General features: G+C 37.8%; 1 protein-coding gene across 4 annotated transcripts in view; it reads right to left on the bottom strand.

The window, feature by feature from the left end:
• Nucleotides 1–1,066: 1,066 nt before the first annotated feature.
• Nucleotides 1,067–27,458, bottom strand: part of LOC100616802 (zinc finger protein 883-like) — a 41,897-nt gene continuing 15,505 nt past the window's right edge. For 2 of the 4 annotated variants that reach the window (XM_007488631.3, XM_007488632.3), the window contains 4 exons: nt 9,710–9,773; nt 8,577–8,739; nt 7,881–7,994; nt 1,067–5,722 (listed from right to left, as the gene is read on the bottom strand). In XM_007488631.3, coding sequence (XP_007488693.1) covers nt 3,894–5,722; nt 7,881–7,994; nt 8,577–8,739; nt 9,710–9,773 — 2,170 coding nt within the window. In that variant the 3' untranslated portion in view covers nt 1,067–3,893. Of the gene's footprint in view, nt 5,723–7,880; nt 8,071–8,576; nt 8,740–9,242; nt 9,317–9,709; nt 9,774–27,458 lie in introns of those variants that run through there. The other 2 variants (XM_056822805.1, XM_056822806.1) reach the window with 2 other exon arrangements.

Here is a 27,458-nt window from a genome sequence, read left to right as displayed (position 1 = left end):
CCAAAGTTACACAACTTGCTCAAAATCACAAAGGTAAAAAGACTCTAAATGCAGTGCTAATTCCATTTTATTACATGTGTAACAACTTCAATTCCTGGCAAAATGCTACTGAACATTATTAAAGGGACTGTTTTTGAGCAATTTGAAAAGGGAAGCAGTGATCACTATTAGCTAGCCTGAGTTCACTCTAAAGAAGTTATAGCTGAATGACCTTATGTGGGGGGAAGGGGATAGGATTACTAATCTGATAAATCAAGACAACACAGTAGTCATGGTACACTTGTATTTCAGCAAAGCATTTAACAAAAACTGTCATGATATTCCTGTAAAGGCAAAGAGATGTGGATTTGCTCAATGATAGTAAAATTATGTAATCTGGAACTTGTTGTGTTAAGGTCCAGGATTTCACCCACCACCATGGAAGTCCACGAACAATGTAAACTGGCAGAGAAAGGCCATTTATTGAACTGATGCGCATCAGTGGGAACCTCTATCATCAGAGTTCCGAGTTGCTTCTGACAGGCTGGGCTTTTTATACTTTTCTGTAGGTACCTTATCTACTATATACCATCCTTGGAATTTTGCCTGCACGTATGGCCCTTATCTGCTTCCTACTATTCTTGGAGCTTTGACAATTCTATATTGTTGGGGTCCCCCTGACCTGTTGTTTGACATATTTGTTGGGGTCTTCCTGGCCTTTATCTGGTATCTACTGCAGCTGGCGGTTTGGCATATTTATGGTTCTGACAAGTTTCTCAAGGCTGACCAGCTCATTAGGCCTTCCTGCTAGGATTTGGCATATTTACCGTTCTGACAGGTCAGCTTGTTAGGCCCTCAAGTTTGGCCATTTTCCGGCCTCCTTCAGTTGGATGAATGGACCCATAAAGTGTAGTTGATGTCAATGTGGACGGAGATTTCCCAAGGATCTATCTTCCTTCTACCGTATTTTGTTCAACGTGTTTACCAATGAGTTAATACATATATGGCATGTTTATCAAACTGATAAATTACCTAAAGCTGGGATATGATGGATTACAAAATATTTCAAGAATGTCTTAGGCAAGAATAATGGGACAAATCTGATGGGACAAAATTTAATAGGAATAAATGTAAAGACCTATATCTGAGTTTAAGAAATCAACTTCAAAAGTACAGAATTGGGAAGATGTACCTATACAACAACCAAAAAAGAATCCAAGTTTTTTTTTTTTTTTTGTAGAATGAAATCTCTATATGAATCAATGACAGGACACAAATACCAAAAAAGCTAGCATTATCTTGGACTTCACTGATATAAGCATAGTGTTCAGAATGAGGGATGAGATAGTCTGGATGTCTTCTGTGGTGCTACATTCAGTCTTAAGTGCCAAGTTTTGGAAAGGACATTAACTCAAAATACATACACACAAGAGAATGAATAAAATGGTGAGGGAATTTGAGATGTGATACAAATATAAATTCAAAAGGTTCAGACAGCAGAGACAGAATAGTGGTCTTTAATTATTTGAAGATCTGAGAGCAGCTATCTGACTCAATGGATTGAGAGCCAGGCCTAGAGATAGGAGGTACTAGATTCAAATTTAGCCTTAGACACTTCCTAGCTGTATAACTCTGGTCAAGTCACTTGACCCCCATTGCCTCGCCCTTACTGCTTTTCTGCCTTGGAACCAATATATAGTATTGATTCTAAGACAGAAGGTAAAGATTTTTTTTAATTCTTTGAAGATCTGGCTTGTGGAAGAGGAATTAGATTTGTTCTACTTGGTTTCAGAAAGAAAAACTAGAATCAATGCTAGGAAGCTGAAAATATTTAGGTTGAATATAAATAAAAACTAACTAGTAATTAGAATGATCCAGAAGCAGAACATGTATACTTCAGGATATCATTAGTTTCCTATTACAGAAGAGCTCCGAGGGAGACTGGATGATCACTTATTAAAGATGCTATAGAAGGGAGAAGCTAGGTGACTCAGTGGATTGAGAACCAGGCCTAGAGTTGGGAGGATCTGGGTTCCAATCTGACTTCAGATACTTCCTAGCTGAATAACCCTAGGTAAGTCACTTAACCCCAATTGCCTAGCCATTACTGCTTTTCTGCATTGGAACCAATACTTGTATCAATTCTAATGCAGAAAGTAAGAATTTAAAACAAGATGTTACAGAATGGATTCTCATTTGTTGAACCAGATGCCTTTTGAAGTCTCTTCTAAGAGTTTATGATTTAGTTTAACTACTATGCAAATCATGAATTTCATCTTTTTCATAGGACTTCCCTCAAATATCCTCTGATGCCAAATACAGTTGGAGAACTGAAGAAAGTGCTTGCCTCAACCATTATATTCATGCATTTCCTATTTCTAAGTTCTTACATATTTAATAAGAATTGGTCTGAGGAAGAGCTTTCTCACATTTATTTCATTTTCATAAGCTTTCTCAAGTCTTTGTTGTTCCATACACTGAGAGCAAAGGTTGTGTGACATTCATTAGGATTTCTCACCTGTATAAATACTATCATGGAATTAGATTTATACACCAACTGAAGGTTTTTTCAAATTCTCTATATTCACCAAGTTTCTCTTTAATGTAAATCTTATGATACTGAATTTTGGGCGAGAACACAGAGAAAGTTTTTTTCACATTCATTACAATCTTAGTATGTTTCTCTACTAATTACATAGAACCTCATAAGGCTTTATAAAGCTTCCTCAGTTAAGTCTACAGCAACAACAACAGAAAATTAACCATCTAAACCCCTCAAAAATGAAATGTATTAAAAACATATTATATAGACTATGACATGCAGTGAGATGGGCAAGGCATCAAGTTAGTCGAAATGTTTTTATTTATGTATATATATGTATATACACACCTTCACAGAGATATAAATATATACATAATACATTTATGTGTGTGTGTATTTAAGTAGCAGACAGGGATATCACTGGATTGGAATATATTTGAGAAACCGCAACTACTTTCAATAAACCCAACTGCTTTTCATTACAAAAATCTATTTCTTCAAAAACCAATATTCTAGACACTATGTGGCTTCAAAACATAGAACACCACAATCTAACTAAATTCCAAGTTATAAATGAGCCAAAAGGTAATAAACTTATGATAGCAGCATATTGCCAATGATGTTTACACTGGAGAAGTAGTATAAACAATATAATGGAAGACATGTATGCCTGGAAATGAAGGTGAGTTAGTCATGTAGTGAGAATGAGAAAGAAAAAAAAGAAGAAGCACACTGAGTGGCACATTTGGTATCCTGAAGATAATAAAAGAATCAAAGGAAGGCCTCCAGCACAGTGGGTGGCTCTTTGAGAAATTTATGGGAGAACATAGATGAAAAGGCATGGGAGAGTATAAGTCTGCATTAGAAGATGTAACCAAAAATCTATGAAAGTATGTATTGGCTGGAGTTCAAGGACAGTTTGGGCCTGAAGGCCTCCCCAGATCCACAGCACACATAACATTTCTCTCCAGTAGGAATTCTATGATGTTGAACAAAAGGAAGTTTTGACTGAAGGTTAAAGTCTCTCACATTTACTATCTCAAATAGTTCTCTTCATTATGAATTTTCAAATGATGAAGAGAGTATGCAGTCACTTAAGGATTTCCCACCTTCAGGCATGTATTAGATTTCTCTCATATACACATTGGCTTTCTCTCCTGTGAGAATTATTTTATGTCTAATGAAATTTAAATTCTAACTGAAAGTTTTCCCACATTCCATGATCATAGGAATTCTCTCTGGCAAAGTTCTTTAAGTGTTTACTACATTAATTTTTTCATGTTTTTTACACGAATTCTCTGATGAATGAGCAAAGTCCTTTTAATATACCATTTACACTGTTAAATTCATGGGGCTTCTCTCCAATGTGAAATCACTGGTGATCAACAAGAGTAGGCTTCAAGACTGATGGCTTTTCAATATTAATTAATTCTTGTTTCTTTTCAGTGTGAATTTTCTGATGACTAGTAAGGGTAGACTTCTTTCTATAGGCTTTCCCACATTCCTTACACTCATAGGGTTTCTCTCCTGTGTGAACTCTCTGGTGCTGAATAAGGAAAGCTCTTCTGATAAAGCATTTGCCACATTCACTACACTCATAGGGTTTCTCCCCACTATGACGTCTCTGGTGATCAATAAGTGTAGACTTCTGACTGAAAGCTTTTCCACATTCATTACATTCATGAGGTTTCTCTCCAGTATGAAGTCTCTGATGTTGAATAAGAGATGCCCGTGTACTGAATTGTTTTTTGCATTCATTACACTCATGATGTTTGCCTCCATTATGTAATTTCTGATGTTCAATAAAAGATGGCCTATGCCTGAAAGCCTTCCCACATGTACTACATTTATAAGGTATCTCTCCAGTATGAAGCCTTTGATGATCAATAAGGGTAGACTTTCTCCAGTAGGCTTTACCACATTCATTACACTCATAGGGTTTCTCTCCAGTATGAATTCTCTGATGTTGAATAAGGGCAGATCTATGACTGAATGGTTTCCCACAATCACTACACTGATAGGGTTTCTCTCCTGTGTGAATTCTCTGATGTTGAATGAAATTTAGGCTTTGGGTGAAGATTTTTCCACATTCATTACATTCATAGGATCTCTCTCCAGTATGAAGTCTCTGATGATCTACAAGAGTAGACTTCTTTCTATAGGCTTTCCCACATTCATTACACTTATAGGGTTTTTCTCCTGTGTGAATTCTCTGGTGTTCAATAAGCAAAGCCTTTCTAATATAGTGCTTGCCACATTCACTGCACTCATAAGGTTTCTCACCTGTGTGAAGTCTTTGATGATCAAGAAGGGCAGACTTTTGACTGCAGGCTTTCCCACATTCAGTACATTCATATGGTTTCTCTCCTGTGTGAATTCTCTGATGTCGAATAAGCAAAGACTTTCTGATAAAGCACTTATGACATTCACTACACTCATAGGGTTTTTCTCCAGTGTGAATTTTTTGATGATCAACAAATGTTGACTTCTTATTGTAGGCTTTTCCACATACGTTACACTGGTAATGTTTCCCTGCATTGTGAATCTTCTGATGATCATTAAGAAGAGACTTCTTACTGTAAGTATTTCCACATTCACTACACTCATATGTTTTTGCTCCTGTATGAATTCCCTGATTTTGTATAAGCAAGGACCTTTTGATAAAGTGTTTTCCATATTCATTATACTCATAATTTTCCTCTCTAGTGTGATTTTTTTGATGTTCAATAAGATTTGAGCTCTGTCCAAATTGTTTCCAATATATGGAATTATCACAAGTTTTATCTTTTGCATAGTCTTTCTGATATTTAATTAAACTTGAATTTTGTTTGAATCTTTGGTCCATTTCATCCCACTGCTGTATACTCTCTCCTGAAAGATCTCTCTGAAATCGAACAGGGTTAGAAGTCAGCCTGAAGTTTCTTCCAAATTCATTACATTCTTGGCTTCTCATTCCTGTTGTTGATAGCTGGTGGATCACTGGAACTGTCCTAAAACTGCCCCCATGAGAAAGAAGCTTCTTCCCTACAGAGGATTCCCAATTTTCCTTTGGTCTTCCTTCATATTCACAAACTTCTCCCCATTTGGATCCTTGAGAAATATTCCCTGTGAGTCTTTCCAATATTGTCCATTGTGGTTCCACCTCTTCAAAAATTTCCTGCTTTGGAGATAGTTCATTTTTCTCAGCCCTTGATTCACAATCTAAAACAATGAATACAAAATAGGAATATTAATGATCAACAAGGAGAAATAAGATCTTGGGGTTTGTGAGACAGATAACTCCAGAATAATGAGAAGGTATGAAGAAAAGCACTCTGATCTTATATGTTTCAAATACTCTGTTTATATAAGATGTTCTTATGTGTTTTCTCATATATGCTAAAATTACTTCATATATGCTAATTGATATCAATTGATCAACAAATATTAGTTGACATGTAGATTAATTTTCCTCTTCATTCTTCCTCTTCCATTTAGATAACTAAGAGAACAACCAATATTCCCCCTGTAGTTATACAGGGCAGCAGGTGGGGCAAGTCACTGGGAAAGACTAGAGAAAAGGAAAAGAGCTGGTGGCAAAACAGCCATGACAATCAAGGAAGAGAAGCCAAAAGGAACATTCACAACTTGTCTTCATTTGATTTACCTGAGAACCCAGAAGCCTGGGTACCTATGTTCTGGAGCATAAAAGTTGATGCCACTAGAAAAAAGAAAACACTCCTGTGCATACTAACTGGAATTAAGCATACTTTTACCACAAAGTTTAGTTAAGTTTTAAGATTACAATTCTTTCACATAAGGCTTTCAATACTACTGCTGCCCCCAAAACTGATCCCTCTTCCAAACTTCCCAACTCTAACAATTCTCAGACTCTTACAATAAAGCTTCTGATTTTGCTAATGGAAGAAACTTCTCCCTCAAGAGGAACAATAACCTTCTAACTGCTTAATAAAATACTATTTCTCAGTCCTCATCTTCCTTAAAATATTTGTAACTTTTAACACCATTATTTTCTCCTTCTGAACACTATCTTCTCCCTTGACTCCTATAACATTACTCTCTTAAGTCTCTCCTCTTACCTGACTGCTCCTCAGTCTCTTTTATTGAATTATCATCCTCCTGCCACCCATGAAGAGTAGGCTCTGTCCTGGGCACTCTTCTCCTAACTGTACTCTCTTCCTTGGTGATCTCATCAGCTCTCAAGGATTCAATTATTATCTCTATGCAATCAAGTCTTTTAAACATAACATGCGTGTGTGTGTGTGTGTGTGTGTGTGTGTGTGTGTGTATCCAGCCCTCATCTCTATCCTGAGCTTGTCTCACATAACCAATTTACTGTTTGGTGTCTTTTGGCATCTGAAAATCAACACATCTCAAACATGACTAATATTGTCCTCCAAAATGAGTCTTCTTCCAAACTTCCCCATTTCTGTTGAAAGTACCACTGTCCTCCCAGCCACCCTAGTTTACAACCTCAAGACATCCTTGAATCTTCTCCATCATCATCTATATCCAGTCAGTGGTCAATTCCTGTTGATTCTACCTCAACAATATCTCTTGGATCCACCCTCTTTCTCTCTATTCACATAGTCTTTACCTTAATGTAGGGCTTATCACCTCTCACTTAGACTACCACTGAAATATACTACAAAAAGTAGCTTCTCTGATTCCAGTCTTTTCCCTCTCTACTCCAGATCCTATAAAATTACCTAATTGATATTCCTCAATTTATGGTCTTGTTTCACATCACTACATTTCAAAAGAACTGCTTTCTGAATACTAACATTTCATCTCTCTGTGCTTTTTTAACAGAGAGTGTCCTATGTATCAAACGTATTTCTTCTTCATCTCTAACTTCTGGAATCTAAGCATTTAATAAATAGTTGATGAATCAAATGAATGAATGAATGAATGGATAGAAGTTACAGTGAACCAGATTTCATCTCAGCACAAGGAAAGATTTTCTAATATTAACAGCAGGAAGGGAATGAAGGAGGGAGGGAAGGGAGGGAAGGAAAAGGAGAGAAGGAAGGGAAGGAAGGAGGAGAATAAGACAAAATAATTGTTTCTGTTAAATTTCTATCAAACTGGTATAAAAGAACAGGTAAAAATTACTATGGCTGGTCATAGAATAGGAATGAGCAAGCAGACAGTAGCCTCATTTCAAACTGTATCTATTATTAAGAAGGTTTTCTGCTATGAAGAAATGTATACAGCATATCCTCTTCCTAAAATAAATTTGTTCTTTTTCATCTCTGGAATAAAGACCTAATAGCCACTGTGTCTAGTACACCACTGAGCACACAGGAGATGAACTGTAAATATGTGTTCAATGATTGAAGACACCCCATTCACTCACCTGAATAGTCACCTCTCAGCATCTCTTTCCCCTCAGCTTCCTGAATATCTAGGATCCATGGCTCTTCCCCTCTTTCTAACTGGGCAATCACATTTGGTTTGGATACTGGAAATCCTGTGCATGGGGAAGGAAACGAGGTCCAGTGATTTGTTCTGGATACACAGAGCTGTTCCAAGCTTAGTTCCAGGCCCTGGGTTATCAGGTAGGTGAGAAAAGAAGAAAGGCCATGATAGAAGAGCCCAGAAAAGTCCTAAGAAATTTCTGGAGGAGAATCTTAGAATTGTGTTCCCAGAGGAAATATGGAACTCAATCTAGATATATGGGGTGCAACTGACTAATTATGTGCTAGCCACTCTAACAAGGCAGACTGCTTCTGGGAACTCAAGATTAGATCCTAGATGAGATGCCTGGTCCTAACTCAGGGAAAAAACTGAGTTTCCTACAAAAACCTAAGAGGCAACAAAAGGAATACATGTAGACAGAGTTAAGGAATCTCATTTCTAATTCTATATATACAAAGTGTGTCACCTGGGAAAGGGAATCAGAATTGTCCTATCTGTGAACCTCAAAAGGATCAGAAATCTGTAACCCCTGAACCTCAAGCCCGAATCTAATAAAATCTTTCATACTCTACACTGACTCACAAAGCAGAAAGGAAAGGAACTTGGATCTAAATTCTGAGAAGAGGAGCCTTACCCAGAGAGACCACGTTCCCATAATTCTCCAGCATCACATCCCTGTAGAGGTTTCTTTGGGCAGGACCCAGATGACTCCACTCCTCTCTGGTGAGGTACACAGCTACATCTTCAAACATCATAGACGCCTGAAATATATTCTTGCAGCAGCCCAGTGTTTGGCCCTGGGAGGAATCATACAATCAGAAAAGATCAGGGTTTTAGGGAGTGCTCAGACCCATACATGAATAAAAATCCCCTAATATAGTGGAAAGGTGCTTGTCAAGCATCAACTTCAAGACCTCTAGGGAAAGAGGTTATGGGGAACTCATTACCTCCCATGGCATCCCATTCCACTTTGGGAAAGCTCAGATTGTCAGCTAAAGGGCTAGAAACCTTGGGGAAGGCTACTAGCATAGTAGCCATTGGAAGGGTATCCAAAGAGGCAGATATTCTACAAAGGGTCTGGGTTGGTGAAACGGTCTATGAAAGTGTGAAAATATGTGTGTATATATGTCAGTTGGATGTTCATTCTGAGGGGTTCTTAAGAAAGAGCTAGGAGACAAAATGGATTTAGAAAAAAGAGGAAGGGATAGGATTTTTTTTAAGTAATCCTTGGGGGCAACTAGGTGGCTCTGTGGATAGAAAGTCAGACACAGAGATGGGAGGTGCTGGGTTCAAATCTGACCTCACACTTTCTAGCTGTGTAGTCCTGGACAATTCACGCAACTCCTATTGCCTAGCTCTTACCATTCTTCTGCCCTAGAACCAAAACAGAGTATTGATTAGATGGAAGGTAAGGGTTAAAAAAAAAGGAATCTTCTCTGACCATGAAACAAGAAGAACACAAAGTTGAGAGACATCTCCAGTTTTATAAGTCAAAGAGGAGGCCACAGGGTCCAAGAGTGCAAAATTGGTAAGTATGTTTATGGAGGCTCAGAGGAAAGTAGCCTGGGTAACCAATGAGCTCTCTCCATGGAGTCCTTCACAATAATGGGCTCCCAAGAGAAGGAATATAAGCTAATATCCCTGGTTTGAAGTGGGAGATGCGGTTGAAAGGAGAGAGTAATTAGTTAGAGAAACTCTAGGTCAAGGGAAGATGGCTGAGCCAACTCTAGAGATAGCAACAATGGGGTCTCAGAAAAGAAAACTTACCTGAGACCTGGGTGGAAGGAGTTCATCTGCCATCCCCTGGTCCTTACCCCTTTGGGAGACAGGGCTAAGGGAAAAGGAAAAAAATCATGAGTGAGTTTAATCCTGTCCTGTGGTTTCCCTTCTACCTAACCTTGAGACTCCCTAGTCCTCCTCACTAGTATTTCAAGGAAACTAGAAACCCTTCAAGGACCTGAATAATATCAAATCAATCAAGTAATCAGCAAGCATTTATTGGATCATACCTACTATGTTCCAGACACTGTTCTAGGTACTGGGGATACAAAGGCAAGAATAAAACAATTCCTCCCTTAAAGGAGCATGTATTCTATCAGAGAACACAATGTGTGTGCATACATGTGCATGCATAAAAAATGCATATGAAAGATTTTGTGGAAATAATTCAGGATGGGGGAAGGTAGTGTTACATTAGGGAACTTGGAAAAGGCCTCATGTTGGAGGTAATGCCTAAGCTGAGCAATGAGAAAACTAAAGATCTTGAAAGATGGAGGCAAGGAGAATGTGAATTTCAGGCACAGGGGATAGCAAATGTAAAAGCAATGAAGCAGGAAATGGAGTACCCTGAATGAGGAACAGCATAGGAAATTTGGTGAGATTGCAGTGTGTATGGTATGGAGGGGAGTAATATGCAGTAATACTAAAAAAGTAGGTTCCAATTAAATTGTGAAAAGATTTCAATGATAAAGGAGTCCTGTATATGATTCTAGAGATAATGGAGAGTCACTGGAATTTATTAAGTAAAGAGGTGACATGATTGGGACATTAGGTAAATAAATTACTTGTAGCTGTGTGGATAGTGAATTGGAGAGGAAAGAGACTTGAAGCAAAAAAAACAATTAGGAAGCAATTACAATAGTCCAGGGAAAAGATAATGATGTTAGAATGGTGTTGCATTAGTGGAAATAAGATGGCAAGACATGTTGTGAAGGTAAAATTAATAAGACTTAAGTATAGAAAACCAGACTTGTGATAATTTCATTCATTCATCTAGCAAACATTTCTAAGCCTAATGCACATAATCAATTATAATTATGTCTGAAGCAGTATGGCATGATGGAAAGAGTACTATACTTGGAGTTCGGAGAATCTAAGTTATTGGCTCTGGTTCTGTGTGACCTTGAGCAAATCATTTTATCTCTTTGAAGCCATCCCCAAAATGGAGGTGTTGACATTACCTGTCCTCCAGGCCTGGCATGAGGACAACATTTCGTAAAGCTTAAAAGTACCACAAATTTGTGAGCTCATTACTTTTGTCATCATCATCATCATCATCATTATTATTAAATATTAAAGCACTTTATAAGTCTGGGTTCCCATTTTTATTCTGCTTGGTTATAAATAGAAGCAGTAATCAAGTTCCCCCTATTTTATAGACATGGTTATCAAATCCACAGAAAATACATAGCTGATTCACTACAAGATAAAATCAGGAACCAAAAAAACAAGAGGAGCTAGAAAGACAGGTGAAATCTAATTGAAATGTATTAAGGATAAATGTAAAGTACCCCCATTAAATTTATTTATTTTCTTAAAATGAAGTAATAGCTCTAAAACAGAAGGGTAAGATTTAGGCAATCATAGTTAAGTGATTTGCCCAGGGTCACATAGCTAGGAAGTATCTGGGACCAGATTCAAATCCATATCCTTCTGACTCCAGGCTTGGTACTCTATTCACTGTGCCACCTAGTGGCCTCCTACCTTTAAGTTTAAATAAAGCAACTCCACAAATTCAGGTTAGGAGAGGAATGGACAACAGTTTGTGTGAAAAAGAACTAAGAGTTTCCGTGAACCCCAAGTCCTATGTGAACAAAAATGTGACACAGCCTTCAAAAAGATAATACAATCTTAAGCTACCCAGTATGCATAGATATAAGGGAGCTCATTGTCCCACTCTACTCTGCCCTAATCAGACCATATTAGAATCATTGTGTTCATTTCTGAGTATCCCATTCTAGGAAAGCCAATGGTAAACTGAAATAATTTGTGCAGTGTTTTACAGTTTGCAAAGTGCTTTCCTGTAGCAGCCCAGGGGCAAGGGGAACAGTCAGTCTTGGGCATGCTCAGTAGTGCTCATGGCTGGGAAGGCCTCTGACCCTTGACCCCAGCTTCTCCCAGGTTAGGCGGGAAAACAGGTTTCTTTGTTCTCCCCTGGTTAAGAGAAACCACACCTATGCCTTGTCATTGACCAATGAGGGTCATCCCTATGTACTACGTAGCAAATGGTATTTATGGCCCAGCAAGCTCCGCCTCGCTCTCTCTCCCCCTCTCTCCTCTTTCAGGCTAGGTGATGGCTGTCCTTGCAGGAGCTTGGCCTCTGGCCAAGCTCCATCTTTAATCTTTCTCTCTCCCCCTTTCCTTTATATACCATGCTTTTGCCTCAATAAACGACTTCTCTTTGCATACTATGTGAGAGCTGTCCGTACCTTTGTCTCTCTTCCCCGTTCCTTCTCTCTCTCCCCCTTTCCCTCTCAGGGGTCGTAAGGGGCTGGTCCCCGACATATCTGGCGCCCAACGTGGGGCCCGAGCGACCACCGGACGACTGAGGAAAAATTCGGCGCCGAAATCGAGACTACAGTAACGGGTAGGGATCGAACACGATCCTGAGGAAATCGAGACTACAGTAACGGGTAGGGATCGAACACGATCCTGAGGAAGGGTAGGTCGTCCCATTCATATCTCCCTCTCAAACCCCATTGTGTGAATGGTCGAATGTATGTGTGTTTTGATGGCAACGGAATAACAGTCCCCTTATATATACGAAGTGCAGTTTCCCTCCCCCACCTGGGTCTGCTAAAAAGAAAATTGGACCCAGGGAAACCCTCACTAGGGGCGATTGAGAACTCGAAAAATCTCACTCTGAAACAAACAGTTGCTAGAGCCTAGTGAATTTCAAAAGGAGCAACTGGGAAAAGAAAAAGCAGGAGTTAAAATTTCATCAGGAAAGTGCAAAGTCAAATTTATGGCCTCCTAAAACAAAAGCTTCAGAGAGCCAGGCTGCTATTCACCCAGTGGGAAAGGCTAGCAGACCAGAAGCAAGGAGCAAGCTAATCTTCACAGGCAAATTCCTGGGATGCTTTTAAAAGGCTTATCAAGAAGTAATTGCTTTGACTCAAGCAGGGCACTTAAAGGGTCAGAATTACTTGGGAAAAGGGATCTAATAAAACCACAGGTCTCAGCAAAATTAATGAATCAAGGTAATAATCCTGAATTAGGTTAAATTCGGAACAGCCTAAGTTGTAAAAAGATATTGCCATTCTGTAACCAAAGGCAGAAGATTTTTTTTTTAAGAGGGCAAGCCTCCGAACTCATTTAGCATTTGAAAAAAGTTCCTAGGAACTCTTTTGTTTGAGGTCCAGCCAGGTAAAGGCAGGCTTTACCTGGGTGCTGGGAATTTGAATTTTAATTTAGTTTTAATTTAGGTTGGATAGGCAAAATTATAAAGGAATGTCTGCTTATATTTTTTGATAAAGGAAGTTAAAAAAGGAGAATTAAATATCTTTCTCTGACTTTTGTTATATGCCACAAAATATCAGGACTAGAAATGTTTTATCTGTAGAGAAATTTTGGTATGAATCACAAGGTGATTAAAGTGCAAACAGAAAATTTTTAAGGTTTGGGCTTAAATCTGAAGCAGCTTGAAATTTTTCTCTACCGGCCACATGGCTTGAGCCACGTGGAAGATAGCATCAGAGCAACTGAGGTTGCAAGTTTTATCACTAAGGCTGTAATTGGCTAGAAGAAGAAATTTAATACTAAGATATAATAAGCATGAATTGGAATATGATTTAAAGGAATTTCTAAAGTTTTCTAATTTTAACTATGGAGGAATTATTAACACTTTTCTAAACAGGACATAAAGCAACAGGATGAATCTTGAGCAGAGCTTATTCAAACAGCCTGTATGCAGTTCAGAAACTTTTTTACTGGGCATATTACTATACCTGTATCCAGAAAGCAAATGATTTATAACTAGAATAGCTTTTACTATGGAAAATTAAGACACATGCTCAGCAGAGTAAAAGCATGGTTAGAGGGATTTAATCTGTTTACCAGTGGTTAATTATTAAGGTTATCAGGAACTCTGTTACTCAGTACAGTGATTTATTAAGGATTTGAAAGAGGCAATACTATCATGTATTGAAATTGCAGATATTGAGGCTGATCATGATATTGAAAAGAGACCTATGATAATAAGGCAAATTCAAAGGTTACTGGCATAATTTGATTTATTTCTGCAGGGAAGATTTGCAGATTTAGCAGATGAAAGTAATGATTTTATTCACAGTATTAAGATCTTTTCAGTTATGAAGCTAAGGGCAGTAGTTCAGAAATAACAACTTCTATGCAATTGTTTGATAATTCTGTGCACATTTTTCTAGCATAGGACAATGCTATAATTTTAATAACTGCACAAGGTGGAAATTTTTTCAAAAAGCAAAAATTGTGTGCAGGCAGACAAAGACTTAAGATCCCAGCACACATGGGTCAATTCATAAGTGATTTATAGAATGATATTTTATGATTATGGGTTTGAAAAGCAAATATTTAAGCATCTATACATGCTGCTTTGCAAAATCTATTGTACATCTATATCCTGAACAAGCAGGTGATATCGCTTATCAATGCAAACTGCTGTGGATTAATTTCACCCCTGAGGGATATCCATGCATATATTGGAGCAAAAGGTGCATTTCAGTATGCTCCTGGCTCAAAGGTTGAACTGTGAAAAATGATGGGAGATACTTACTCTCCTGGTTTATGGGTTCAAGCTCAAATGAAGAAGTGAGCAAAGTGATTGCAGATTTTATAAATATCTGTGCACAACTGTCTATTCCAAACAGCTTGAAATAGCAGGGCTTTTAACAGCAATGCAAAGGCTAAATTGCATAGCTCATGGCTTACATGCAAGCTATGGTACAAAGAGCTCAAAGGAATTCATGAGCCCCAAGGTTCAAAAACTGAAGGTATATATGTTCTGTCACTTTCTAACTTTCTAAGACCCAATGAGGCTTTCATTTGGGGTCGAGGTTTTCTGTTTATTTTCTCAGATACATGGAGTCCATGGAAGATGATTAAGAGCATCTGATGGCAAGAAAATCTGCCCGGAAGAAGGACAGAAGGCAGAGGTGTCTGGCACAGGACACCAGAAAAGCAGCACATGGACTGTAAAGGCTGCCCTATAGGCAGGTTTAACACACTATACACACACACATGCAATTGTATGAGAAACAATGTACATGCAGAAGAGTATCATTGAGTCACTAACAGATATTCTGTTCTAGGAATATATGGGTATTTGGTAAAAGATCTAACTTTATTACATGCCTGACAATTTTGAATGGTATTGGTACAATGTGTAACTTGAAATCATATTATTGGAATTGTTCCATGTTAGCCAAATTTGATCAAATACAAAAGGGTATAATTGGGAATATTATGACAGTATAAGGAATGCTGTCCACTTGTAGCACAAAAAGGGTATTGCTATCCAAAATGTAATGATGATTATGATCTAAAAGGGTACATTATATTTGCGAACAACATGTCTCTATTAGAATCAGACTTATCTAGAAGTCAATTTTGTTAAGCTGTGACTGTTCCACTTTCATAAGGAAAAGAGGTGGATATGGTATCACTAATCATCTATCTTTTCTACACCCCAGAAATAATATAAGTTAAAGCTTTGTAACAATCAATATTGAATTTAATGATAAAGATCACATTGTGTGAGATACCTGAATTGGGTTAAAAATCATCAAGATATTAAGACTGTAAGGGACCCAAGGGGATGATAACGTTGGGTCGAGGTCTTGTTTATATGTTCACAGATAATGAAAACATCTGGTCACCCACGTCATGCTTCATGCCAACTGATACAGACCAGGAAGAGAAGCAGACGGAAGGTGATGGCATCAGCTACCTACATGCCAGCCACAATCCAGACTCGCTGGAAGGACACTTCTTTGGTGACTAATATCACTCCAGAACAATGACATTACACTATTAGAGACATTGGCTATTAGGCCACTGACGGACACTTGTCATGCTGCATTTGAGATGGGGTACCCAGAGCAACATCAAGTATGCTAACTCAGAAGGACAAAATCACACTTGTGTCTGTACAAGACACCAGATACATCCCACATTCCAAAGACTTTGCGATGGGATTGAGATGAAATAGCTACAAATTGTCTAGCTACTAATGTATACCTTGTATTTTGTATATGATACTGTCAAAAGAAATGTATATTGTATGCATTGTAAATCCACCACTTGTATTGTAAGAAATGCTGTTATCAACAAGGGTATAGACCTTGGTATGATTCTCCAAAGAAGTAGGAGATAGAAAACTTTCATTCATAGCATAGATCTGATACCTCTGACATCAAAAATGAGGTGCTAAGCAGAAAATGCTGCACAGACAGGTTTAATGGACAGATGACACTAATGTTACTCTCAAGAAAGGATGAGAGATCAGAAAAAGACATTAGGAAATCTTTAATCAGGAACTTGACTTATTGTAAGAGATCATTGACATCCAGGCAAAGATTATGTTCCTGACATTACATTAAGGGCTGACTACCATAGCAGTAGTTAAGTGTTAATACCATTGTTAACCATTACTCCTGATACCCTGTCTTTGTGCGTAATATCTTAATAGGAAAAATGTCTTGCTCTCCTCCAACAGTCCCAGAATTCAGACGGCCGCTGGATTCGGGATCTATTGGCTTCCCTTTCATATACTGGAAGATGTTCTGGTATATGGAAGTAAGACCTCATGAAAAACTGAGGACTCTAGGTTTGACAATTTCTGTGGACGCGCAGTCATTGTCTCTCCTAGGTGGAAAAAATTATTATTGCACAAAAACATGGAGCAAGGGCAAAGTATAATCTAAGTTTTACTGTTTTGGAGTATGGATTAAACACATGACACAATAGGCACAGATAAGCGTGCAGAAAAAGCACATTGAATATTATTCACTGACAACTAGGAATGAAAAAGCTATGTCAAATGCTGTAGGTACAAGAAACTGTAGAAATTGTTTCTACATGGGAAACAACTTAAGCTTCTATTTACCCAAACATTGGTTTGGTGGAATGAATTTTGCAAGTATTGGTAATGGTATAGGCTTGGTTACCATATTGATGGGTTTATTTATACAAGCAGAGATTTTAACATAAGGAAGACATTAGGAATATGCAGTCAGAACTTGAAATATTACTTCATTATCACCATCATGGTTATTTAAGTTACAATTGAGAATGTAAAATGGATGGGAATATTGGTATTTGTTAAAAATTGCACTGTGATTGATGTATTGATGTTTTTGCAAAGCCTGTAATGGTGCAAAATTATGTTCATATACAAGGCGAATTTTGATCTATTTAGATCAGGAATTAGAAATCATTGGGAATGTAAGTTCTGATATTTCACATTGGCTCAGTTTCAAAGATACCACATAGACTGTGAGCCAAGAGCCAAGAGAATCTTGTATTAATTTTGGGATCAGGTTCCCAGGATCGATTTTCTAAGATCATTTGACATGTGATAACATGATCCTCCAGAAATGTTTAGAGAGGATGTTTTTCTTTGAAGGGATCTCTCCCAACACACAAACAAAAAGAAAAGGGAGAGGAATCTTATAGAGATCAGTATTTATATTTTTAGAGGACACTTTTTAAAGTCACTCTTGATTGATCAACCTTGATTTTTTCTTTTACACTATTAAGGCCAGAACTTTGAGTACAAAGAAGGTACTGTTAATGCTCTGATCCAGAATTATGAAGGTGCAAAGATTTCTAGAATTACAGTCACTCAACAGTCGGTGAACATGAGAACATGACAGCAATTGTTAATTTTCAGATGACCATACTGGAGAGTGATGTCTGATAGCATGTAAGGGGAATCATAATGAATCTTTCATTATGGACCAGACAGCCTCAGCCACGGTTACATTTTCCATGTGAAATGGATGTTTGAGGTTGGGAAATGCAGAGACATGGCGTACTGACACCCTCAGTCGCTGGATGTCCTGGCATCGAGCTACCAACCAGTTTCTTAATGTGGCAGGCATCTGGCAATGAGCACAGAAAGATCCCCAAGATGCAGTATCAGGACGAGAGAAAGGAAGGACTTATCCTTCATCTCCATGGATAGTATTTTGCTAACTGTTGAAAAGGCTGACAACTTCTGATAGTCCAGACTGTGAATGGTGGCATGTTTGGTTATTGCACCTGTCATGTGAACCATAGAATTCTACCTCATTAGATCAGGATCAGTAGCGTAGAAATTATTTTCTTAACATTTTTATATCTACTAAGACTGTTGCATTGATCTTGAAATGCAGACAGGCAGATAGAAAGATCAGTTGGGAATTTTTAAGATTGATCACTGAATCAGTTTATGCTGATGTTCATTCTTGATTGGGATATCTAAGTTATACAATTAGGATGGGTTTTTCATCTCTGTATCAGAATATGATTATGCACCAGAGTGTTTGTATTTGTTAATGCTGTAATGTTGCTACATTTTGATATTACACTATTCATTTGTGTGTAAAACAAAAAGGGGGAGATGTAGCAGCCCAGGGGCAAGGGGAACAGTCAGTCTTGGGCATGCTCAGTAGTGCTCATGGCTGGGAAGGCCTCTGACCCTTGACCCCAGCTTCTCCCAGGTTAGGCGGGAAAACAGGTTTCTTTGTTCTCCCCTGGTTAAGAGAAACCACACCTATGCCTTGTCATTGACCAATGAGGGTCATCCCTATGTACTACGTAGCAAATGGTATTTATGGCCCAGCAAGCTCCGCCTCGCTCTCTCTCCCCCTCTCTCCTCTTTCAGGCTAGGCGATGGCTGTCCTTGCAGGAGCTTGGCCTCTGGCCAAGCTCCATCTTTAATCTTTCTCTCTCCCCCTTTCCTTTATATACCATGCTTTTGCCTCAATAAACGACTTCTCTTTGCATACTATGTGAGAGCTGTCCGTACCTTTGTCTCTCTTCCCCGTTCCTTCTCTCTTTCCCCCTTTCCCTCTCAGGGGTCGTAAGGGGCTGGTCCCCAACACTTTACATAAAATATCTCATATGATCTGATTAGGCAGTTAGGTGGCCCAGTGGATAGGCACTGGATCTAGAATCAGGAAGATCTGAGTTAAACTTCAGCCTCAGACACTTACTAGATATATGACCCTGGGAAAATCGCAACTTCCACCTGATTCAATCTGGCATGAGGACAACATTTCGTAAAGCTTAAAAGTACCACAAATTTGTGAGCTCATTACTTTTGTCATCATCATCATCATCATCATTATTATTAAATATTAAAGCACTTTATAAGTCTGGGTTCCCATTTTTATTCTGCTTGGTTATAAATAGAAGCAGTAATCAAGTTCCCCCTATTTTATAGACATGGTTATCAAATCCACAGAAAATACATAGCTGATTCACTACAAGATAAAATCAGGAACCAAAAAAACAAGAGGAGCTACTTCTCAACTGTAAAATGGGGATCATAAAAGAACCTATCTCCCAGGAGTGTTGTGACCTTCAAATGAGATATTTGTAAAGCACTTAGCACAGTGCTTGGCACATAATAGGTGCTCAGTAGATGCTTGTTCATCTTCCCTTTCCTGGATCCTTACAATTACCCTGTGAGGTAGGTGCTATTGTTATCTCAGCAAACGAGAAAAGGGCTGAGCAAGGATGAATAACTTGCTCAGAGTCATGCAACTACCTGAAAGCAGTTTTCTAAATGAAGTCTTCATGATGCCAAATCCAACATGTAGCACTTTGGAATGTTATCCAGAGGAAGACCAGAATAGTGAGTTAACTAGAGACCACAGTATTTGAATAATCAGTAATGTTTAGCTTTGAGGAAAAAAGAAACAGTTGGTGATGGGGTTGCAGTTGGAATTCATGAAAAAAAGGCTTGATAGAAATCTTCAAATATTTGGAAGATTGAAATGGGAATGGGATGAGATCTCTTTCATTTGCCTTTAAAAAAAAAAAGTAATGAGTAGAAGCTGAAGATAAGATTTCTACTTGTAAAGAGAATATCATAACAATGAGAACTTTGCATGTTGGATTGCCCTTGAAGGTGGTGAATTTCCTTTCCCTGGAGTTCTGAAATAGAGGCTGAATGCTATTTGTTGGTGATATTCCTGTTGACTGACTAGATTTAATAACTTTTGAAATATCTTCCAACTTAATTTCTATTATTTTTCAAAAGCTTTATGACAACCAGTTTCCTCATCTCCTCTACTCATTTTTCCTAGATTACTCACTGCCACCTAAATCCTGACTCTAGACTCTCACTCTTGTTGTTCACCAAAATAAGAAAACATCACACCCTCCTTCAATATTTTCCTTCTCCATCTATAATATGCACAATGCAGATATTAATAATAGCAAACACATATGTAGTGTTTTAAGGTTTACAATGTATTCATGTCTCCCTCTCATATGCAACTCTTATCTATGTCTTCCTATATTCAGCTGAATTTTATTAGATTTGTTCCATCATGCTGGTCATCTCTTTGTATTCTGACTGCCCTGTAGTGTGTTAGCTCTTCTTTCCACCTTGGTATCACTTGCAAATCTGATAAAGCATACCACTGTAAGATTAAAAAGTAATATTCAATACTCCAAGAATTATATTTTATAAGATTTATTAATAATAACTTGAAGTAAAGGAAAGTGATAGCCTTAGTAAAGAAAAACTTCCTGGACCAAACATATGGGAGGAGAGGGGGAGAGAGAGAGAGAGAGAGAGAGAGAGAGAGAGAGAGAGAGAGAGAGAGAGAGAGAGAGAGAGAGAGAGAGAGAGAGAGAGAGAGAGAGAGGAGTTACAGAAACTTTAATGTACAACATGTAAGGATGCAATGTGAAAGGGATTCTGGGAAATTAAGTCCAAGGGTACAGGATTCTAATTACACACCATCTAGGTCTTTACAAATGTCATCAATTAGAAAAAAATGTTAAATAGCAGTAAACCAAACAGAGATCCCCAGAGTACTCCTATAGGGATCTCTTTGCAAGTTGGCATCAAGTTGATAACTACTACCTTTTGGATTTAGTCATTTCCAATTCCAAACCAACCTAACTTTATTAGCCCATATCTTTACATTCTGTCCACAAATTGTGAAGGTGGTAGAGGAGCAGGAGAATATTTCTTGGAAGAGGTAACATGTGAAAAAAAAAGATTTCAACAGGTGAGATAGGGGGAAAGAACTTATTCTAAGCAAAGGGCACAAAAAAAGGAAGTTTTGAAAGGTTAAAAAGGAATAAAGAATGGCTAGACACCCATTTTGACTGAAACATAATAATATTACTCAGTGCCTTAAGGTTTGCAAAATGCTTTACAAATATTATCTCATTTGATTCTCACAAAAACTCTAGGAGATAGGTAGTATTGTTCTCATTTTACAAATGAGGAACTGAGGCTGAGAGAGGTTAAGTGATTTGGTCAGGATCACACAGGTACTCAGTATCTAAAGCCAGATTTTGTATGATTGAAAATCTGTTACCCTAAAAAAAGAACTACATATCCCAAGAGCCCACTGACTTCCTGTCATTACATACTTCCTGTAGACAGAGGATAAAGGGCGTGGGCTTTGGAGGCTCTTGCTCTCTGATGGAGAATCAGAATTGATGGTGGTAAGTAGAGTTAACTAAAAAATGACTAACCAGCCATGGGCACATGGTCTTTATTTTGTATCTTCTTTATTCCTTGATTTCTAATGATCATTAATAAATCTCTTAAAATACAATATTATTATTGAGACTTAATTTTAACTTTTACATTGATGGCAACCAGTAGTCAGAGAAGAACCTCTCAAATTTTTAAGATAGCCTAGATAAAAAAAATTTAAGCCACATTTCTCCTGTCAAGGCTTTTTGTCCACCCCACCCACCCTCACAAAGTCCAACTCTCTTTGGAGCTGCTGCGTTTTTCTTTTACTACTTTTTGCCCAGTTGCTTGCTCTCCCTACTGACTGGGCTATTTTTGACAGGGGGACTCTTGGCAAAGAAGAAATAAACCGCTTCTCTCATCCAACTGCTTGAGTCCTTTGTTCCTCCTTGGTGCTGACTCTGGTGCTGCTAATACTGCTTTCTCCTGATCTTCTGGACCCAGATTGCTCACCCAGCCCCAACCCCTAGGTCTCCAGAAATCCTCCTCCTGATCTCCAGCTCTGATCCCAAATTGGCCTCCACCTCAACCTGACCCTGATTGCTATTGCTGCCCCTGCTGTGCTGATTGCTGCCATGAGAAGCACCAAGAAGACAACTCCTTGGTCGCTCCTCTGGGCAAATGGTAAAAAAAAAAAGAGGGTCTTTTTCCTTAGGCAACAATTAGCCTCCTAACCCCCTCTGGGGAAACTAGCGTTTTACCTCAGGAGGGATGGGGAGAAGGAATAAACTCTTCCAAACAGGAAGCTGATTACAATCATGGCATATTCTATGAAAGAGCACTACATTACCTATTTCAAACAGCTTCCAGCTTTAGGATGTTTTTTCTTTCTACCACTGATCCTTTCAATTATCTTGCCTGAGATTCAGGGGAGAAATTCATCCTCCTACAACCCTTTGCCATTTGAGCCTACCCAGTCTCTAAGATTCATCCAGTTTGAGATTCCTCAAACCCATGTTCTCCCTTTCTCCCTCCCTATGGGAGATCCCACAGTGCTGACAATAGGGATCTGAATTTTTAAAAAAGGAACTTCAAAGGGTCTGGAGGAGAAATTTTAAGCCTTTTAAGACTCCATTTTTTTTAATTAAAGTCTCTGTATCTTATTGTATTTTCCTGATTGTTTTGTTTAAGATTTAATTTTGATGTTTTAAATTCATATATTAATGTATTCGATACTGTTCTTTTACACTGAATTATTAATCCACTGTGTTTTAACTATTAGATATATTCTGTAACCTTTCCCTTATGACTACTGAACAAAATATTGTAAAATATTGTAAAAGCCCATAAACAGCCCTTTTTTTCCATTTTGCATTTATTAATTTTCACATAGATGACAGATGGACTCAACCTGGCTAACAGCCTTTAGAGAATTTAATAAGCTAAGAATTTAATTGTAATGTTAAAGGAATTTCAGAAATAATTTTAGTTAACTAGTGGTTTCTAAATGGATGGGTTTTTTATATTTATATTTTAAAGAATGTTGTATTAAAGGCAGAGAAAAAAGAAATGTTCCTACCAAGGTATTTCTATGAAACAGGAAGCCAAAAAGAGCTCCTGCAAAATTCTTCAGTTTAATTTACTTCCACCAGAACAATTGAGATTTCTTGGTGATGTTCTAGACCCAAATAAGTTTTACTCTGTTTAAAAATATACTTGCCAAGGTTGAAGGATTTGCTATGTCTGTAAACATTGTGACAAATATCCATCAGTTCATAGGGTTGGGGGGGGGTGTTCATACAGTATCTTATATGAAATATCATAGTGGGTTTGTTTGCTATTGTCATTAAATGGGCTATTATAATTTTGGGGATTTTGATACTTTTTGAATGTGCATTACATATTGTACTATTGTTATTTATAAAAAAAACTCTTACTTTGTGAAAATCATTTGCTTGTACTCATGGTGGATTATGGTCAGGTTTGAAGAGGGAATGGGTCTCATTTTTGGTGAGAAACCTTTGTATTCTACATTTCCCTAGCTGACAGAGTGTCAATGATTATAAGCTATATATTTTTGGCTTTTAAAACTTTTTTATTATTGTTTTTGCTTGCATGTGCAATATACTATTTCAGTTTTATTTTTTCTCTCTATTTTGTATTTGAAGCACATGTCACCAGCATTGAGAAGATTTTCTTTAACTTTTTTAATTTTTCAGTAATATAAGTTTAAAATATATTTACTATAATGTCAATGCAAGCCCCAAAAGCTTGAGACTATAAAAATGATACCACTGATTGTTTAAAAAAGAATTGTGGGAACAAGCACATGAAGAAGTGTTCTACATCTCTTATAATCAGAGAGATGCAAATCAAAACAACTCTGAGGTATCACCTCACACCTAGCAGATTGGCTAACATAACAGCAAAGGAAAGTAATGAATGCTGGAGGGGATGTGGCAAAGTAGGGACATTAATTCATTGCTGGTGGAGTTGTGAACTGATCCAACCATTCTGGAGGGCAATTTGGAACTATGCCCAAAGGGCGACAAAAGAATATCTACCCTTTGACCCAGCCATAGCACTGCTGGGTCTGTACCCCAAAGAGATAATGGACACAAAGACTTGTACAAAAATATTCATAGCTGCGCTCTTTGTGGTGGCCCAAAACTGGAAAACAAGGGGATGCCCATCAATTGGGGAATGGCTGAACAAACTGTGGTATATGTTGGTGATGGAATACTATTGTGCTCAAAGGAATAATAAAGTGGAGAAGTTCCATGGAGACTGGAACAACCTCCAGGAAGTGATGCAGAGCGAGAGGAGCAGAACCAGGAGAACATTGTACACAGAGACTAATACACTGTGGTATCATCGAACGTAATGGACTTCTCCATTAGGGGCGGTGTAATGTCCCTGAACAACTTTCAGGGATCCAGGAGAAAAAAAACACCATTCATAAGCAAAGGATAAACTATGGGAGTGGAAACACCGAGAAAAATCAACTGCCTGAATACAGAGGTTAAGGGGACATGCCAGAGGATAGACTTTAAATGAACACTCTAATGCAAATACTATCAACAAAGCAATGGGTTCAAATCAAGAAAACATCTAATGCCCAGTGGACTTACGCGTCGGCTATGGGGGGTGGGGGGGAGGAAAAGAAAATGATCTATGTCTTTAACGAATAATGCTTGGAAATGATCAAATAAAATATATTTAAAAAAAAAAAAGAATTGTGGGACTTTGCTTAGTGATTCTGTCTGATTCCAGAACAAGAGAATACAAAAAGAGCCATTGCACAGTGCCAGAGAAGCACAAAGCTAAACTGCATAGTGCCTATTGAGCACAAGGTCAAAGAGACCAACCAATCCCAATGTAATTCATGAAAATTTTAAGTCAAAACAAGAGGACTTGAACTTGTTAGGGGTTCAAGGTTGAGGCTGTTTAACATGTGTTAAAGGCAGGTCTTCCTTGTCCCACATTCTACCAAGTATCTCAAATTTGGCTCCTAACTGGCTCCTATAATCTAGTCCCTTTTCTGTCTTTCATGGTGTGGCAAACTTTCTATAGTCCTGGCTACTGATTGGATAAATGCATAATTGCTTAAATCATTTTAATTGTGCCCTGATTCAAGGACCTGTTATGGATTGATTTTTCCTTTACTTAGAATTTTTATACATAAGACTTTGGTAATCTATATTTCATCCAGAAAATATTATTTTTATTTGGATTTTTTAAATATTTTTTATTTCTCTTGCCAATTGATTCATATACCTCATAACTCAGCCATCCACCCCGAAGTGATCCCTGTGTTTTTCAACACCCTCTTCAGGGGGGAATGTATTATTATTATTATTATTATTATTATTTTAAATTGCAAATTTAAAACTCTTTTTGAAAGTAATTTTAGGTTAAGAAACATGATACCTCTCCAAATCCAGAAAATTAACTCTTCTTAGAAGGCACCATAAAGATGCCTCCACAGATTACAAGCTACATCAAGAAGATCCAGAATGAACTTTGGGTGTGGTTGATTGAACTGAAGGTTGATTGAACATTTAATTTGAATGTATACTTTATGCCAAAAGGGGACTGCCCCCTAATTGTCTTTTTGTCAATGCACCTAGAAATTATTGGTTTTGTTCTCTTTTCCTCTTATCCTCAAATTATTGCAATTTCAAAGTTGGTATGTTTACAAGACCCACTGGAGAGACTAGTCTTCCGTGGGTCTCAGGGGGTATGTATGATTGAAAATCTGTTACCCTAAAAAAAATATCCCAAGAGCCCACTGACTTCCTGTCATTACATACTTCCTGTAGACAGAGGATAAAGAGCATGGGCTTTGGAGGCTCCTGCTCTCTGATGGAAAATCAGCATTAATGGTGGTGAGTGGAGTTGACTAAAAAATGGCTAACCAGCTATGGGCACATGGCCTTTATTTTGTATCTTCTTCATTCCTTGATTTCTAATGATCATTAATACATCTCTTAAAATATAATATTATTATTGAGATTTAATTTTAACTTTTAAAATTTGAATTGAGATCCTCCTTACTCTAGGCACACTGCTCTATCTATTGTGCCACCTAAAGGATATAATTTAAAAGAAGCCTAGAATCTCAGAATCTCAGAAGCCAAATGGTCTAATCTGTGCCTGTTCAGTAATTCCCTCTTTCTAAAAATTTCCAACAATAATCTCCATCTTAGCTAGATATTCTATATTATAAGAATCTTGTTAAATTCCAAATCTATTGTTCAATATGTTAGCTATTCCTCCTAGGTTTCTGACACATATAAATTTGATGCACATACAGCCAAAACTTTTCCAAGTCACTGATATAACTGCTGAAAACCAGAGGGTCAAGGACCAATCTTGGGAACATTCCATTGAATATCTTCTTCTTTAAGTTGACACTGATCCATTAGTTACTTTTCCTTGGATATAATTCAGATTATTCAACCATTCTAAAAGTAGCCTAGGGGGTGTAATCAAGATGGTGGCTTAGAAGCAGCAGAAGCCAAAACCTCTGTGACTATTATGCCATATCAATAAAAAAACCACTTCAAAAAAGATAGAAATCCAAACCCAACAACAATACAGAGCCACAGGACTCTCCTTCTCCATACAACTTGAAAGGGAGTAGAGAAAGATCCAATACTCCTCCCCCACCTACTGCACTGAGACCTGCAGTAGAACTCAGGCTGACTGTGGATTCCAGAGCAAAGGCTGCAACCACAACAGAATACCTTGACACCACCATGCAAAGCTCAGGGCTCTGACTGTGGCTGGCAGAGAGGCATCTAGCAGAGAGGAGCAGAGGAAAAGACCAGTTGGTTATGTACCTTCAGCCTCTGCACCTTCAGTCTCTTCAATAGATGATGAAGATTTGGCCTCAGGGAAGATTAGCTCAGCATGTCAGCTCAAGAGGTCTAATCCAGGATACTAGCAGAGCAAAGAAGACCTATGATCCCCTTCAGAGCAGAAAAGCTTATACTCACAGATCCAGCAAACAAACAGAGGAGCAAGTGTACATCCCACAAGGAGGGGGAAAGAAGAAAAAATATGAGTAAACAGCAGAAGAAAAAGAAGGAAATTGTGATTGAAAGCTTCTGTTTTGATAAAGAAAAAAGAACAGAACCAACAGAGGAGGACCAAGGAACATTATGCAAAACTTCAAAAATTCCAGGGAACTGGACTCAGGCTCTGGAAAAGCTCAAAAAAATTGAAAAAACAAATAAGACATGTTGAAGAAAATTGGGAAAAGGAGAACTTAAAAAGCAAAATAAGACATCTGGAAACAGAGGCACATGAACTAAAACATGAAAAAAGGTGTTTTTTTTTTTTAAGTCAGAATTGACCAGCTAAAAAAATAAGGCAAAAAAATTAAAAGATGAAAGGAATGACATAAAAAGAAAAGTAGATCAAAAGGAAAAGGAGGATCAAAGGTCATGGGTGAAATTCAGTCTTTAAAAATTAGAATTTCACATATAGGTCAATGCATCCACATACACATTAGAATCATAACAGGAAGCATAAATCATAGATCTTCAAGCAACATATGAAGTGGATTACTAAAGAAATGTAAGTATACAAACAACAGTACAT

This window comes from Monodelphis domestica, chromosome 3, assembly GCF_027887165.1.
Source record: "Monodelphis domestica isolate mMonDom1 chromosome 3, mMonDom1.pri, whole genome shotgun sequence".
NCBI classification, from domain to species: domain Eukaryota; kingdom Metazoa; phylum Chordata; class Mammalia; order Didelphimorphia; family Didelphidae; genus Monodelphis; species Monodelphis domestica.
The sequence above is the reverse complement of the archived record's forward strand: the minus strand, read 5'-3'. Positions and strand labels throughout refer to the sequence as shown.